This window comes from Mastomys coucha, unplaced genomic scaffold (genome assembly GCF_008632895.1).
Source record: "Mastomys coucha isolate ucsf_1 unplaced genomic scaffold, UCSF_Mcou_1 pScaffold8, whole genome shotgun sequence".
NCBI classification, from domain to species: Eukaryota; Metazoa; Chordata; class Mammalia; order Rodentia; family Muridae; genus Mastomys; species Mastomys coucha.
The window spans coordinates 5603272-5618175 of record NW_022196914.1 but is presented as its reverse complement, the minus strand read 5'-3'; the positions used below and the strand labels follow the sequence as shown (position 1 = coordinate 5618175).

Genomic DNA, 14904 nt, shown 5'->3' with positions numbered 1-14904 from the left:
GGGGAACAAAATACCCATCTAAGGAGTTGCAGAGACAAACTATGGAGCAGAGACTGAAGGAAGGACAAATCAGAGACTGCTCCACCTGGGAATCCTTCCCATATTCAATCATCAAACCCAGACACTATTGTGGATGTCAGCAAGTGCTGACTGACAGGAGCCTGATATAGCTGTCTCCGGAGAAGCTCTGACAGTGCCCGACTAATACAGAAGTAGACACTCACAACCATCTATTGGACTGAGCACAGGGTCCCCAATGAAGGAGCTAGAGAAAGGACCCAAGGAGCTAAAGGGTTTGCAGCATCTTAGGACAAACAACAATATGAAATAACTAGTACCCTCAGAGCTCCCAGGGACTAAACCATCAACCAAAGAACTCACATTGTGGGACTCATGGCTCCAGCAGCATATGTATAGCAGAGAATGGCCTAGTTGGTCATCAATGGGAGGAGAGGCCCTTGGTCCTGGGAAGGTTCTAAGCCCCCGTGTAGGGGAATGTCAAGGCCAGGAAGTGGGAGAGGGTGGATTAGTGAGCAGGGGAAGGGGGGAGGAAACAGGGTTTGGTTTTTGTTTTGTTTTGTTTTATTTTGCTTCAGAGGGATAACCACGAGAGGAGATATCATTTTAAATGTAAATAAAGAAAATATCTAACAAAAAAATAAAATAAACATACTAATTAGTTATTTCTACAAATAATCTGTCTGATAATTCTAATACTTGAGGCACTTTTAGGCTTTCATATTTTAAAGATGGCTTATACTTTATTTCCTTATATATCTCAGAATTTCTTGTTAAAGACTAGACATTTCATTTAAATGAATACAGAAGTTAAGCTAAATAACAGTTATGCTCAGAATGGGGCACACCTTTCTATAGGGTCATCAATGTTGGAGGACTGAATTAACCTAATGTACTTCCTGTGATTTAGACTCTGTTTTAGTTCCCTTCAGCTACTACAGATTTCAGTTTTCTAGAAGGCCTCAACACAGAGGAATGTTTCTGGTATTTGTTTTCTGCTTTCAGATAATTAGGAATGTACCTTCCTTCTCTACCAGCACACTGTTTCTGTAGAAATGAGTAGATATGGAAGGATGCTCAGATTTCCTGCTTCATCTTTACCCTCAGGCAGAACCCTCTTAACAGAAGCCTCAGCAGTACAGCTCCTTACCAATATCTCATCTTCCCCAAAGATAAAACTTTGCCTGCTACACAGTGTAAAGTCCTGTGCGAAGACAGGGTTCCTAGTGTCTTCCCTAGGTCAATGGGTTTGTTTCTTCTTCACATCAGTACAGGGTCAGTGCTACACAGGTTTCTTAACTCACACCAGTGCTAGAGGACTTGTATCTAACTTTAGTACTTCTCTAAATTATAAACATCCTGGGGACAAGAAATTTATTTTTCTCTCACTATATACATGGGAAAGCACTTCAGTATGAGTTAGCCAATTCTTATAAAGATAAATGAATAACCTACATCAACTAGTGGAAAAGGACAAAAACCATCAAGGTAAAAATAGGGAAAATAAACACACCTTGGAATAACACAATCACTTACCTGGTATACCATTTCCCCTTCCTTGTACACACTAGATGATAAAGGGAAGCAGTGTAGAAATGTTTGTGATGACAGATGGTATGATTTTGGTTTCTATACAATGCAAACATTTAAAAATTCCTAAGCAAACTAGGAAATAAGGTACTTACACCAATTGGTAGTAGTGTCTGAGAAATTTGACTCTTTGGGATCAGGATGAACGTTTCTGTTCCGAGTAGAATCCTCTCTGTTGTGTCCATAACGTTCTTTCCACTCCTAGAGCAGAAATCCAATCGAAATATAGCAAATGTTATACTGTCAACAGTCTAGATGCAAAGTAGTATAACCATTTTTCATTAGAAATTCATTAGAAGTCAGTATAATTTTAATAATACCTTTAAAATCAATTTTTATCACCTTTAATTTTTAACAAAAACATTTTGCTGGCTATGATTGTATTTACTTATTATTATAACTAAAACTTAAAAATATAATAATAGTAAGCTTACTCTGACCATACAAAAGTTATAAGCTGTTAAAAACCTTCTTTTACTTGAGCAAGGTATAAATACTAGCGATCTGATAAGTCATTTTTGGTAAAAATTAAAAGCTGTACGCAAGACTGTGACTCACACACACACAGACTTATGAGTTACCATGGAAGACAGTATGATCTCATTAGGTAACATTCTATACCTTATACCTATCTAACTGAAATGGTCATTTGAGAGCACCTATTCCATGTTTTATACAAGCCATTTGTTCATGCCAGGTACTTTGGAAATTCTGAATATATATATTTTTTTATGTTTATGTAGTTAAGTCTGTTACAATTCTGGTAAATTATAGAAGTTATTAGAAGTTATTAGTTCTTTTTTTAAAGATTTATTTATTTATTTATTTATTTTATGAATATGAGTACACCATTGCTTTCTTTAGACACACCAGAAGAGGGCGTCAGATCTCATTACAGATGGTTGTGATGTACCATGTGGTTGCTGGGAATTGAACTCAGGACCTCTGAAAGAGCAGTCAGTGCTCTTAACCGCTGAGCCATCTCTCCAGCCCAAAGTTAGAAATTCTAATACAGTGGTTTTCAACCTTCCTAATGCTAAGACCTTTTAACACAGTTCCTCGTGTTATGGTAATTCCCAACCATAAAATTAATTTCACTGCTACTTCAAAACTGTAATTTTACTACTGTTATGAATCACAATGCAAATATCTGATATGCAGGATATCTGATATGTAACCTCTGTGAAAGAACTGTTCAACCCCCCACAGGTTGAGAAGAACTGTCCTAATAGAAGGCAAAATCTATTTCTAGTAATGTCTACTTTTGGTTCTAATTGTGAAATAAAGAACAAATCTATCTTTTAAAAATATTTATTTTGAGAAAAGAGTCTCACTAGTAGGCCTGGAACTTGCTATGTAGTCCAGAATGGTCTAGCACTCACTGAGATCTATTTGTCTCTGTGCTGGGATTAAAGGCATGGGCTACAATACCAAATATACAAGTCTCCTTTTATATGGCCTATGGTAGAATATACTGACAACTATGACATCTCTTAAGTACTTTTCAGGGTAAATATATCTGTTGGTAGATGGTTTTGTGCACTGTATATTCAGATGCTGATCTCTATGCCCAGACATCTGGTTATAGTCCGGACATTGGCACGGTCAAGCATCGTTGGTCTAAATGTTATGAAAAGATTGTTTCCCATCACCAATGATTGATTAATAAAGAGATGATCAGCCAATTAGTTGGGCAGAAGAGAAGAGAATAGGGCAGGACTTCTGATCCCAGTCTGGGCGTCTCAGGGAAAAGAGGGCCAGAAGAAGGGGAGGAGAGATAGGGACAGAAGAAAGGTGGAGAGACCATGTGGATGGACCAGGATTTGCCATGAGGTCACAATGGCAGAGCAGCCATGAGGACACATGCGGACCTAAGTGAACCAGGGCAAGACTCAGATCCAGGTAAAGGACCACATGGCTGGGAAGTAGGCAGCATAACTGGATCAGAATAGCTCAGATCCTGCCCAGCTTAGTGCTTGCAGCTTGTTAATAAAAATATCAGGTCTCTATGTCATTCATTCAGGAGCTAAACCCAGCACAGAGACAAATAGATCTCCAGTAAGTGCTAGGCCATCCTGGTCTATGTAGTGAGTTTCAGGCCCTCTAAAAATAAATAAATAAATATTTTTTAAAGAGTGGGCATAGAAGCACTCTGCAATTATTTGGGAGCAAAAGGGGAGAAGAAACCCCATCCCTGAATTACAGTTACAAACATCAACATTAAAAAGTTTTAGAAATTGTGAATAGATTTTCTTTTCTCATTTTTCCCCACTCTCTCAAAGATTTGCCTCAGAAAATGGAGGAATAAAGACATTAAAGATGAAAATACAAATGTCATATTAGAAAAAAACCATAATGACTTTAAAGCAACCTAAACGACATTATCAATAAGACCATGTAAATTTACTTAGTCATTGTATATATAGTTTAGTCAACAAACTGATGGATACTGGACCCAATCTGACAGGATACCTAGAACGTGTGTATGTAAAAGTCTTAAAATGTTCCCTTCTTTAAAAATACACCCAGGGCTGGAGATATATAGTTTAGTGGTTAAGAGTACTTGCTGTTCTTCCAAGTGACCAGGATTGCATTCCTGGCCATCTGTAATTCAGTTCTAGGAGACCCAAATGCATTTCCACGTACTCTGGACACCAGTGGTGCACATGGTACAAAGAAATACACTCAGGCAAAACACTCATCCACATTAAAGGGAAAAGAAAATGCCCTTTACCTATATTTTCTCATCTGTTAACTATTTACTCCAAGTAAGAGTCTTACAGTGTTTATGAGATACTTCACGGTTAGCAGCAATTTAATAAACTATCATACTTACTCTTCTTCTATTTTCACCTTCCTCTTGCCTTTGCCTTTTTCTTTTCTCTAAAGACAAGAAAAATGGCCTCAAACTTAGTATAAGTTTCATCAAAACAAAGCCACCAAAGCAAGAGCAGACTACAGTATCCACAACCTACTTCAGATTCCTGTTTTGTAAAGCTTTGGAGCCCGTCTGCCTGTCTTTAGTAAAATGTTCTTCCTTTTGGTGATCTGCGATTTGTTTTTCTGTCGCTTCTATTCTCTTTTGGACTTTTCTTCTAAGTTTATACTTTCTGTATAATTCTGCTCTCATATAAGCTCTGTGGATTGTATGTGCAGTCTTAAGATAGAGTCTACAGATTGTGACAGCCATTCTCTCAGTACCTTCCAGCTTACCATTCTTATCAATATTAGGACAGGGTTTCTATGCCAAATACAGAATTATCACATGAAATAGACACTACTTCTTTGGAAAGCATGTGAGGGCTGGATTCTGGAGATGAAGAAGCAACATCCCCAAATCAAGGTTTTCACTCATCTTACCAGCAAGTGAACAAAAGAAAACATAATACATGTTCTTTGTGAATGGGCTTTAGGAAAGCTCTATGTATTTTAATAGTACTCTCATTCTCTTATCAATGATCATTATATTCCAAGAGAAAAAAGTTTGAGTGACTTTGCACATAGCAGCAAACTATTAACTCTTTAAGTTAATGAGCTTTATAGTTGCATAGAACTTGGCAAATACGCTTCAAAACAGACAAAACCAATCCATTATGGCTCAGACCTTGTATTTTCCTTGAAGTTCTGGCCAAAGGCTGTCTTCTTTTGGTGCTGGAGCCTTGGGAAGGCAGGGCCAAAGGGAAGGAAGTTAAATCACTGGGGTAGACTGAAGATACCACTGGGACCATAGCCTCTTCCTTAGTCCCTGACTGCTTCTATGTGATAAACTGGCTTGCTCTCTGCAATGATACACTGTGCTGGTCAAAAGGCAAGTAATCACAGACTAAAGTCACTTAGATGTTGAAGTAAAGTAAGCTGTCTTTCCTCCTTGCAAGCTATCCCAGTTATTTTGTCACATTGTCAGAAGGCTGATTAACACAAAGTCCAAGACCATAAATCAAATGCTTATTATCTAGTTGCAGATTCACTACTAATGTATGCTACAGAATTTCTTCACAATAAACCCTACATTATATTTTCAAATATTTTTGTGAAGAAAACGGGACATAGGGTTTTTTTAGGTTAAACCACCTACGGTAGAATAAAATCATATACATATTTTGCACTCATTCCTTTTGTATTTGAGTCTTAGCACTTAAAATTGCCCTTTTATTTATTGTAAGATAACAAATCTTACCTCGTCTGATTAATTCTTTTCCTTCATCAACTAGATCTGATGTCATATCATTATCTCCCATGAACTGCTGGAAACCAAGCAGATTCAAACAACGGGTGCCCAAACTAATAGAAGCAGATTTCAAAACAATAAGTATTATTCCATTTTGTAAATATTTTGATAAATTGTTCTTTACCATTGTCAGCCCCAGAGAAACCATGACTCAGTAATAGCAGACTGCATAGCAATGCAACTAGCCACTCTTCACAAGGTCCTTCTTACTTTCTTTTTACAACACTTATGTCTAGATACATATGAAGCTTCATGCCTATAATCCCAATATCTGGGAGCCTGAGGCAGGATTGTCATGGGTTCAAAGCCAGCTGATGTTACAGTGAAACTGTCTAAAAACTAAACAATCAAATGTTATACTGCATTTCTCACTCAGCAGAGAAAGGCTTCCTGTACTGCTACATGATGGCTGTAACAAAATCATTGTGTTCTTTTTAAATATTCAGAGTAGTTTTAATACTGAAGTGTGCATACAAAATCAGCATTTCCATGGGCAGTGGTGATACATGCCTTTAATCCCTGCACTCTAGAGGCAGAGGTGAGTTCCAGGACAGCAAAGGCTACACAGTGGAACTCTGTCTTAAAAACAATAAATGAGGGCTGGAGAGACAGCTCAGAGGTCAAGAGCACTGACTGCTCTTCTAGAGGTGCTGAGTTCAAATCCCAGCAACCACATGGTGGCTCACAATCATCTTTAATGGGATCCCATGCCCTCTTTTGGTGTGTCTGAAGACAGCTACAGTATACTCATACACATAAAATAAATAAAATCTTTAAAAAAATGAGTAAAATAATTAATAAAATCAGCATCTTGTATATGTAGAGATTTTTTTATTTAGATGATCTTTTGGTTTCTGAGACCTGGTGTCACTCTGAAGTTCAGGCTGTCCTAGAATTCACTATATTAGAATAGGTGGGCCTCACACTCATAGTGACCCTCCTCCCTCAGCCTTCCGAGTTCGCTAATTTCAAGCTTGGGACACCCTGCTTAGCTAACAAAAATCTTAATTATGTAGATTTTAATGTTATGGGTTTTTTTTCACTCAAGAATTGAATTTTTTCTCCTATACACTGTAAAGGATTATATCTTATCTGGAGGGTAATTATTTGAAATCTTATTAGACATTTAAATCTGATTGTCATAGAGGACAAGAGTACCTTAAAAACATGGTATACAAGGGAGGAAGCAATATATGGATAAACACAGTGTATACTGTTAATATCCTACTGTGACACTAGGCAGTGGTGATGCATGCCTTTAATCCCAGCACTTGGGAGGCAGAGGTAGGTGGATCTCTGACCAGGACAGCCAGGGCTACACAGAGAAACATAGTCTTGAACACCTCTCCTTCCCACCCCTGGCCCCACCAAAAAAGATCCTACATGGATCAGACAATTCACTCATATTTAATTATTTTATAGTAACTTATAAACATGTTTATCATTTGAAGAACTGGAGAAAGAAGTGTGTGTATGTGTGTGTGTGTGTAAAGAAAAACAACAGTTAAAATGAAAATCTGATTTACATTAAGAAATGTGTAAATATCTGGCTAACTCAGAATATTGTTGTTATGAAAGAAGACTATGTGTATGGCTTTGAGGAAAGCTCTTCCTTTCTTTGAAACAGACTCAATTAGAACCTAAAGTTCACTGTGTAGCTCAGACTGCTCTCAAAAGGCAGAATTGCCCTGCTGCCTATTTACAGTATATATCATTCTCAGCTTAGAAAGAAACCTTTAATGCTTCTTTTCTTCCTTTGCTGGTGTATGTGTGTGTGTGACCTTGAACGGTTACGTGGTCCCCAGCTGAGCCAAGGCTAAAAGCCCAGGAGCCTGTGAAAGGACAGTAGGAGCTTTGCCTTTTCCCAGGTACCAGGCCCCTGTCATTAGCTGCATCTCTGTACTCCCAGCCATGACTGCCACCAAGCCCAAGCCAATCAAGCCAAGGACTCTCACCTGCGGGACCAGCCGGAGCTCCCCGCTTTCCCCCTCTGGCCCAGGCTAGATCCAGCCCACGTGTCCCAACTCCATTCTCAGCTCTTCCGAAAAGGTGCCTAGGTGTCCAAGAGCCTGGGAAACCCACAGTCCCTGGTCTCACTGTACCAGCACCGAACAAGCTCCGGCTGTTCCACGCCTCAGACAACAGCATGAGTGTGTGTGTGTGTGTGTGTGTGTGTGTGTGTGTGTGTGTGTGTGTGTGTGTGTGTGTGTGTGATAAAACCCAGAGTACTAGGCATTCTAGGCAACACCACAATATTGTGCTACATCTCCAGGCCTACAATGATTGTTTTTCTATAATTATTTTTCTGATTTCTTATATTAGGATTTTATATTTGGCACAGCATTATTCTAATTTATATTATTTTGAGCCACAGGGCTATTTCATCTCAAAATCTTAATATTGTAAATATGAAAACTAACATGAAAAAATGTACTTATAAAAGTTCAGTATGTTCTATTATGGTTCCATGGGCCAAGTTCATTAAATTATTAAATGAGTAAACAAATAAACAACACAGCATTAAATATATAAAGTCTGCTAATGCTTTTTCCACCTTTGAGGAAAAACTCAAAACAATAATTTTAGTGTCAATTCATATTAATATTTTTAATCTTACTACACTTTATTTCATATATTTTTGCTCTTGAAGCATGTTATTTGCTATATAGCTGATGCTTACTTTGAACTTGGGATCTCAGTCTTAGCCTACAAAGCCCTGAAATTACAGACATGTGCCACCATGCTCATCTAACAGTCTTATTTTAAATTATAATCTTTTAGCTATTTTATTTATCAAAAAGTAAAAAATGTAACTTAGTGGAGAATTTATTTAAACATTCTAATATTAGTATGCTAATGTTATTTATATTTATGCACAAATAATATAAGATTTACACCAAAGTTACTAAAACTTACTTTTATTAGAAAAGCAAATTAATTTATATTAATGAAATATTTTTATGAAAGTGATATCTATCATGTGTTGGGACACTGAAGCAGTAAGAAAGGCTGAAGAGGTATGAGAGTGAGGAATGAGAAAGAGAGACACGGTGCTAAGGCAACTATATCCTTTTGTCTTGAGAATTTCATACATGTATATAATGAATATGATTACATATAATCCCTATTTCCCCCTCCAACTGTCCCCATTCTTCCTAATACCTCCTCCCTTAACTTTGCATCTTTTTCTTAAAAAGAATCCACTAAGTCCAGTGAGTGTTTTCCATACTTGCATGGATGTAGGGCCAGCCACTGGAACACAGGAAACATTCCTTAGCCTCAAAGAAAAATGTCTCCCCTTCCAGAGCACTTATCAACTGTCGAGTGCTCCTCAGGAAGCGATGGGGCCTGGAGATCAATTCTCATCTCTGCAGTCACTATCGCTGGCTTGATTTTGTATAATAAGTCTTATGTAGGTAACATGGCTGGAATGAGCTCATTATTGTTAATAGCCTTAACCCTTTTAAACCTTACCTTTGCCAAATTTCTATAATGTTCTCTAGGCTCAGAAAAAGAGCAGGCTGTGCATCTTCTAAGCAGAGAAGTATTTTTATTCCAACTACATATACACAGCTTAATTATAACTGCTCCTCACCTGACTAGCATCTGCAGGATTTAAAAACCCAGCAACAATATGGAATAAGCCCAAAGACTAACTTATGTTATTAGAAAGAAGCTAGACATGCTTGCAGTGCTGCAGCCCAAAACTGAGGAGCTCCCATCAAATAGTTAATCTTATCACTCTATAGCCTATATAACTGCAACAGAATCGTTCCACTTCGCTATTCTTTGAACTACCTGCAGATGGAGAACCTGACTCAACTACTCAAAAAGGCCCTTCAAACTGTCCTAGCTCCCCAAACCTCCTAAAACACAAATAACTAAAACCAAGCTAGTAAGTACTCAAAAGACCTTTAAGGGAAAGGGATATCTATATCCAACTAAGAGTATGAGAAAAAGGTAATGTTAAATTTCTTACCTAAAATATGTAGCAATGCAGAGAATTACTACCAACATAGGATAATATATATAGAATCCATCTGCAATAAAGGATAAAACTTTCATGGAACCCATGATCTGAAGAGCAAGAGAAGAGTTAAGTCAGCAGAGTTCCATATATTAATTCCCTCCTTTCCATTATTAGAAAATTTACCCATAGGAAGTTACATCAACAAATTTGACTTTTCAAAATTTAGAATCAAAGTACTAAGTGGTATGAATTTCTTAAGCTTTCTTCCTGTTTAAGCTTTCTTCTAAAGAAATCTAGCATTTTATAACTATTATAAAACCATATGCATTTAGATTATACATATAAATGCTAATGCTACTATGAAGCAGGTTTTGATGCTACTCATCTAAGTAATCTAAATAAACAAATTTTTCTTAAATTCTAAAAGGAAAATTACTTTAACCCAATCATTAGTAATTACATATATAACCTTTAAGAGAAAGCTTGAGTGATTAAAAAGGATTTCAATGTGCTACACAGATTTTCTATTGACAATAGAAGATGACTCATAACAACATCTTACATAGACAAGGAACCTAAAGAACCATACTTATGGGCTGGCAAGATGGCTCAGTGGTTAAGAGCATGGACTGCTCTTCCAAAGGTCCTGAGATCAAATCCCAGCAACCACATGGTGGCTCACAACCACCCGTAATGAGATCTGACACCCTCTTCTGGTGTGTCTGAAGACAGCTATAGTGTACTTATTTATAGTAAGTACATTGGGCCTGAGCCAGCGGGGGCCTACCAATTCCCAACAACCAGATGAAGGCTCCCAACTATCTGCTCATCTACATATACTCATATACATGAAATAAATAAATCTTAAAAAAAAAAAAAAGTTCAAGGCCAGCCTTGACTACAGTTTAAAAAAAAAAAAAAAAGAATCATACTTACAGATGTATATGCAGTTGGCTGGGTATTCTGGTGGGAGATGGATGAATCCATATGGGTCAATCCCAAGAAGTTAAGACATAAAGGAGGAGTCAAACGGCAAAATAACCTACAATAAACATTTAAAAGCACCAACATATATATTTTGAATACAACAAAATACAATTTACATTATAGTGAAATGTATTAAAACATTTCAGATCATTGTAACTATTATTTTCATCTATTTGCAGACTATACATATAAATGTATATATACATATACACATACACATTTCAATTATATTCATTCAAGTAAAACAATAGTTTGAATTCTCCATGTAAACTGCCCTTACTAGGGACACATTCTGAAATCCTATTAATCACATTTCCCTTAAGAACATGAGTGCTTATATAACTAACTATAGACTCAGGGTGCCTGATTTCAGCATTCTGGCTAAGATCAAGTATAAAATGAGGAGTTTACATAGCTAGGGTTGGAGAATTAGAGGCTAGAAGAATTAAAAGATTTAAATATAAGGAGGAGATAGTGACAAGAGTGTTTTGTGGTTAAGAGGAAGCTCTCTATGTTGGTAGTGATAGCTGTAGTAGTCTGCATATCAAGTGGATGAAAATCTAAGAACTAGCTAAAGTCTACAGTGCTGTTAATATAGTGCTAATATAGTTCCTAAGTTTGATGTTGTATAGCAACTACAGACAGTTGTCACTATGATGAGAAGCTTGAGGAGAGTTATATGGTGTATCTGTAACTTTCTGAAAACTCTTGTTATAGTTTAAATATACTTCATATATGACATGACCTCCATAGGCTTATGTATTGAGAGTTCATCTTCAGTGGTTGGCTCTTTTAGGAGGGAGGGCCAAGCTAAAAGAAGCAAGTCACCTCTAGGAGGTATGAACAAAAGACAGCATATTTGGGGTCCTGCTAGTGTGCCTAGTAGATAACTCTGCTCCAATATATTCTTCTTCCACGTGTAGCCTCACTTCTTGTCCAAAACAATAGCAAGTAATGCTAGACTAAAGTCTTTGAAACCATTAGACATGATAAATATTTCTTCCCCTAAGTTGTTTTTGTCAGGTTTTGTAACAGTCACAAAAAACTAACACAGTGGTGGTTTTGATATTTTTATAAGACAAAATTTTTATACCAGATATTACTTTGAATTTCCCTGAGTCTAGTCTATTATATATATTAAAAATACTTAATATACCTGAATAATAATAAAAAGCCTGGAGAGCCAAGCTAGTGTAGCTGAAACCATTCCTGTAAATTTTTCTAGGAAATAAATGGTTTTCTTAATGTCCTTCGAACTTTTAGTCTTAGGCAGGCCGCCGACTTTCAGCACAGTCTTTAAATCTGACTTAGCCTCTAAATTCTCAATTGTTCATATACCAAGTCGCAAATTGGTAAATTTAGGCTCATTGTCTTTTTCACTCCTAACATATCATTCTTAATTTACCATAAATTTAAAGGCAGAACTTAGCTGGTAATCAGCAAATATCCATACACACACACACACACACACACACACACACACACACACACATACATATACACATATATATGTTACCTATCTAATATATACATAGAACAGTTAGCTCACAGCAATATATGTTCATACAACATCCATGAACAAGAAATAAAAGATCTATAATTGTTATGCAAGATGGAGACATTTCTTTTTCCCACGCTCAGTTCTACTTACATGCCACTGAAAAGAAGACTGTAAGCATCAGTCTGATGATGTGAAGCCAAGTAGTAGTAGTTAAATACGCGAATCCTGAACACAGTAGAATAAACACAGATACTTAAGAAGAAGATGGAAAGGAAGCAAGCAATCTGGAAAAAAACAGTTAAAATTTGATTTACGACTTTATTACTTTATTTACTGTCAGAAGAATTATCACTCATCCTCAGCTACATTTACTGATGTTCTAAAATATAAATACCACAATACTGTGGTTTTTATAGGAAAAAGGAAATTATGAAGACAAAACTGTACATTTTAACCAGTTCAACATCCTAGAGCCTATTTAACTATTCCCTGACAACTCTAATGAAGATAGTAAGGTGCAGAGTTGCCCTGACAACAGGGGGCCAAAGCAACCTCAATGAATGGGTGTCCTATACTGTCCTATGCTTTTTCATTCATTTTCAGCTCTAAGTTTTTAAAGTCTGCATGAACTGATGCGCTGTTTTGGAAGCCTGCATCATAATAGCACTGTAGAAATCTACTCTCACTCTTACTAGAAGAAACATGAGAAAAGATACAGCAGTTAAAGCGTGTGCATAAACAAATATATATTTACGACTGATATGAAAAAACTGACCTCAATATAAATATAATTGTATGTTTTTTCTGCCAGCTGTATGAATACTGCAAAAAGGGATAAGACAGGAGTTGTGCTAAAGAAGGTACACTCTGACCACACAACAATCACAGAGAAGATAGACAACACCACAGCAAGGGTCCTGTGAAACCATGGACGCAAAAGGCATTCCCAGTACCACTCTGGAAAATAAAAAAAAAAAAATACAATTAGGAAAACTAAATCAGTATAAAGTATTTATAGTCTTTCAAAGTAGCAGCAAATCAGACAATACAGAGAAAAAAGCAACTTCACAGTAGAAAAACAGGCATGACCCTAGGCAAAGATCAACAGTGGTGTAGAAACTGATAGCCATGTGCTTCCTGCTCTGATGCACTGGGGAGAGCATGATATCACCTTTGTGGTATTCCAGCAAATGGTACATAAGCTGTGTCTAATCACGAGGATACAGCAAACTTCAATTTGGGGACATTCAGCAAAGAACGAGCTGACCATAAACATCAATGTTATAAAACACACAGAGAATAAAATACATAGGACTGAAAATCTGGGTCCAGTTTAAAAAGACTAAGAAATATGACAACTATGAAATATAAAATACACTATGTGCGCTTTATTTCTTTTTTGAAAAAATATCCCTGTCATAACTAAGTTTAAATATGACATAATATATAAGGTATAAAAGTAAATTATTAATGTTAATTTTCTAATTATTTTCGAGTTACACTTGAGTAGCTGAATTTTTAGAAAGTATAGACTGAAATTACCAAGGGACAAAAGGCCTCATATATGGAAATCTCTGAAAGATTAAGGAAAAAAATGTATGTAGAAAAAAGAAAAAGGAAATTACTTAAGTGTTAACATATAAAGAGCATGGGTATATGAGAACAGTTGGTGAAATTCTGGTTTTATTAGGTCTGAATCCCACCCACCCTCCCTCCCACTGAAGACTGAACCTAGGGCTAGTGTGTGCTGAAGATATCATCCACCACTGAGTCACAGCTTGCATTAAGGCTACACTTTCACCTTATCTATTGGAAAGCTAAGATTCAGGCTCACTGCCTCCACATAATGCCTATTTGAACATCCATGCAGGTATTTCTTTCTTCTCTCATTGTCTTCATCTCCTCTCTTCTAACGAGTTCATCTTCTAGTCCTCCCTTTAACCCAATGCCTCATTCCCAGAGCCTTTCCTAAATGTTTTATTGCTAACAATGGCAATTTTTCTTTTTTTTTCTTTTTAAAGTTTTGTTGCAGTATAATGAGAAAAGTTACATGATTTCAATTTACCGGAATTTGTTAACATTTAAAAACATATTTTAAGTAAATAGAATTAAATCACATTCTTGTTTTCCTTTTGTACCCAAACTCCTCCCAGAAGCCCCCACTTCAATACCTACAATATCTTTTTTGTCATATTCTTTAAAAATTAAAAAATATTATAACAATAAAAATGAGTATTATAAAAGTTGTATGATATAAAGTAACAATTTAATAGACTTATGTAGATGCTTGTCTACAGCAATACTGAAAATAAGTACGTTTTTCTCAATATATGTTTTAAATAACTCCAAACATATTAACTGTATATTTCAAAATAATACATCACTACTAATATTTTCTTAAATGAACATAAATATATAAAGTGCTTTTGTTTGTTTGTTTTGTATTTAGTAGAGCTTAAAATCTTGGCTCTTACTGTGGTAACTTGATAAAAGAGTTACAAACGTCAAGCAAACCACTCAGTCTTACTCTTTGTTGTTCTCTTACAAATCCCCTTCCAATTTAATTGTCTACATTTCTTTTGGGTATATAAATACTTTTAAAATATGTAA

At 36.3% G+C, this 14904-nt stretch overlaps 1 protein-coding gene across 3 annotated transcripts in view; it reads right to left on the bottom strand.

Moving 5' to 3' along the window:
* The window catches only part of Lmbrd2 (LMBR1 domain containing 2), a 65519-nt gene that overhangs the window by 15616 nt on the left and 34999 nt on the right, over positions 1-14904 (bottom strand). For all 3 annotated transcript variants that reach the window (XM_031360536.1, XM_031360538.1, XM_031360537.1), the window contains exons 10-16: positions 13070-13251; positions 12445-12578; positions 10743-10848; positions 9816-9913; positions 5786-5889; positions 4445-4491; positions 1704-1809 (exon numbers count right to left, since the gene is read on the bottom strand). In XM_031360536.1, the coding sequence (XP_031216396.1) occupies positions 1704-1809; positions 4445-4491; positions 5786-5889; positions 9816-9913; positions 10743-10848; positions 12445-12578; positions 13070-13251 (777 nt within the window). The remainder of the gene's footprint in view (positions 1-1703; positions 1810-4444; positions 4492-5785; positions 5890-9815; positions 9914-10742; positions 10849-12444; positions 12579-13069; positions 13252-14904) is intronic.